The following is a 1,157-nucleotide window of genomic DNA, read 5'->3' on the forward strand; positions in this document are numbered from 1 at the left end:
CTGTCACCACGGACGCTACGCCTATCACCACCGAAGAGGCTACCCCTATCACCACCGAGGAGGTTACCCCTATCACCACCGAAGCTACCCCTGTCACCACTGAGGAAGCTACACCTATTACCACCGAGGCTGTGCCGAACATCAGCACTCCCTGCCCTTCCAACCTTACGCCCAAGCCTGTCCTCACGGACGCTACCCCTATCACCACCGAAGAGGCTACTCCAATTACCACCGAAGCTACCCCTGTCACCACTGAGGAAGCTACCCCTATCACCACCGAAGCTACCCCTGTCACCACTGAGGAAGCTACACCTATTACCACCGAGGCTGTGCCGAACATCAGCACTCCCTGCCCTTCCAACCTTACGCCCAAGCCTGTCCTCACGGACGCTACCCCTATCACCACCGAAGAGGCTACTCCAATTACCACCGAAGCTACCCCTGTCACCACTGAGGAAGCTACCCCTATCACCACCGAGGAGGCTACCCCTATCACCACCGAGGAGGCTACCCCTGTCACCACTGAGGAGGCTACCCCTGTCACCACCGAGGCTGTACCGGACATCAGCACTCCTTGCCCTTCCAACGTCACGCCTAAGCCTGTCATCACGGAGGCTACCCCTATCACCACCGAAGCTACCCCTATCACCACTGAGGAGGCTACACCTATCACCACCGAGGAGGCTACCCCTATTACCACTGAGGAGGCTACCCCTGTCACCACTGAGGAGGCTACACCTATCACCACCGAGGCTGTGCCGGACATCAGCACTCCTTGCCCTTCCAACGTCACGCCCAAGCCTGTCACCACTGAGGAAGCTACCCCTATCACCACTGAAGCTACCCCTGTCACCACTGAGGAGGCTACCCCTATCACCACTGAGGAGGCTACCCCTATCACCACCGAATCTACCCCTGTCACCACTGAGGAGGCTACACCTATCACCACCGAGGCTGTGCCGGACATCAGCACTCCTTGCCCTTCCAACGTCACGCCCAAGCCTGTCACCACTGAGGAAGCTACCCCTATCACCACTGAAGCTACCCCTGTCACCACTGAGGAGGCTACCCCTATCACCACTGAGGAGGCTACCCCTATCACCACCGAATCTACCCCTGTCACCACTGAGGAGGCTACACCTATCACCACCGAGGCT

The 1,157-nt window shown here is 58.7% G+C and overlaps 1 protein-coding gene across 1 annotated transcript in view; it reads left to right on the forward strand.

Moving 5' to 3' along the window:
* Window positions 1–1,157, forward strand: part of H257_11231 (hypothetical protein) — a gene marked incomplete at both ends in the record, with an annotated part of 12,282 nt that overhangs the window by 6,072 nt on the left and 5,053 nt on the right. Inside the window, one exon of the mRNA XM_009838111.1 lies at window positions 39–1,118. Within this exon, the coding sequence (XP_009836413.1) occupies window positions 39–1,118 (1,080 nt within the window). The remainder of the gene's footprint in view (window positions 1–38; window positions 1,119–1,157) is intronic.

The sequence above is a fragment of the Aphanomyces astaci genome (genome assembly GCF_000520075.1).
Source record: "Aphanomyces astaci strain APO3 unplaced genomic scaffold supercont1.33, whole genome shotgun sequence".
Taxonomy (NCBI): Eukaryota; Oomycota; class Saprolegniomycetes; order Saprolegniales; family Verrucalvaceae; genus Aphanomyces; species Aphanomyces astaci.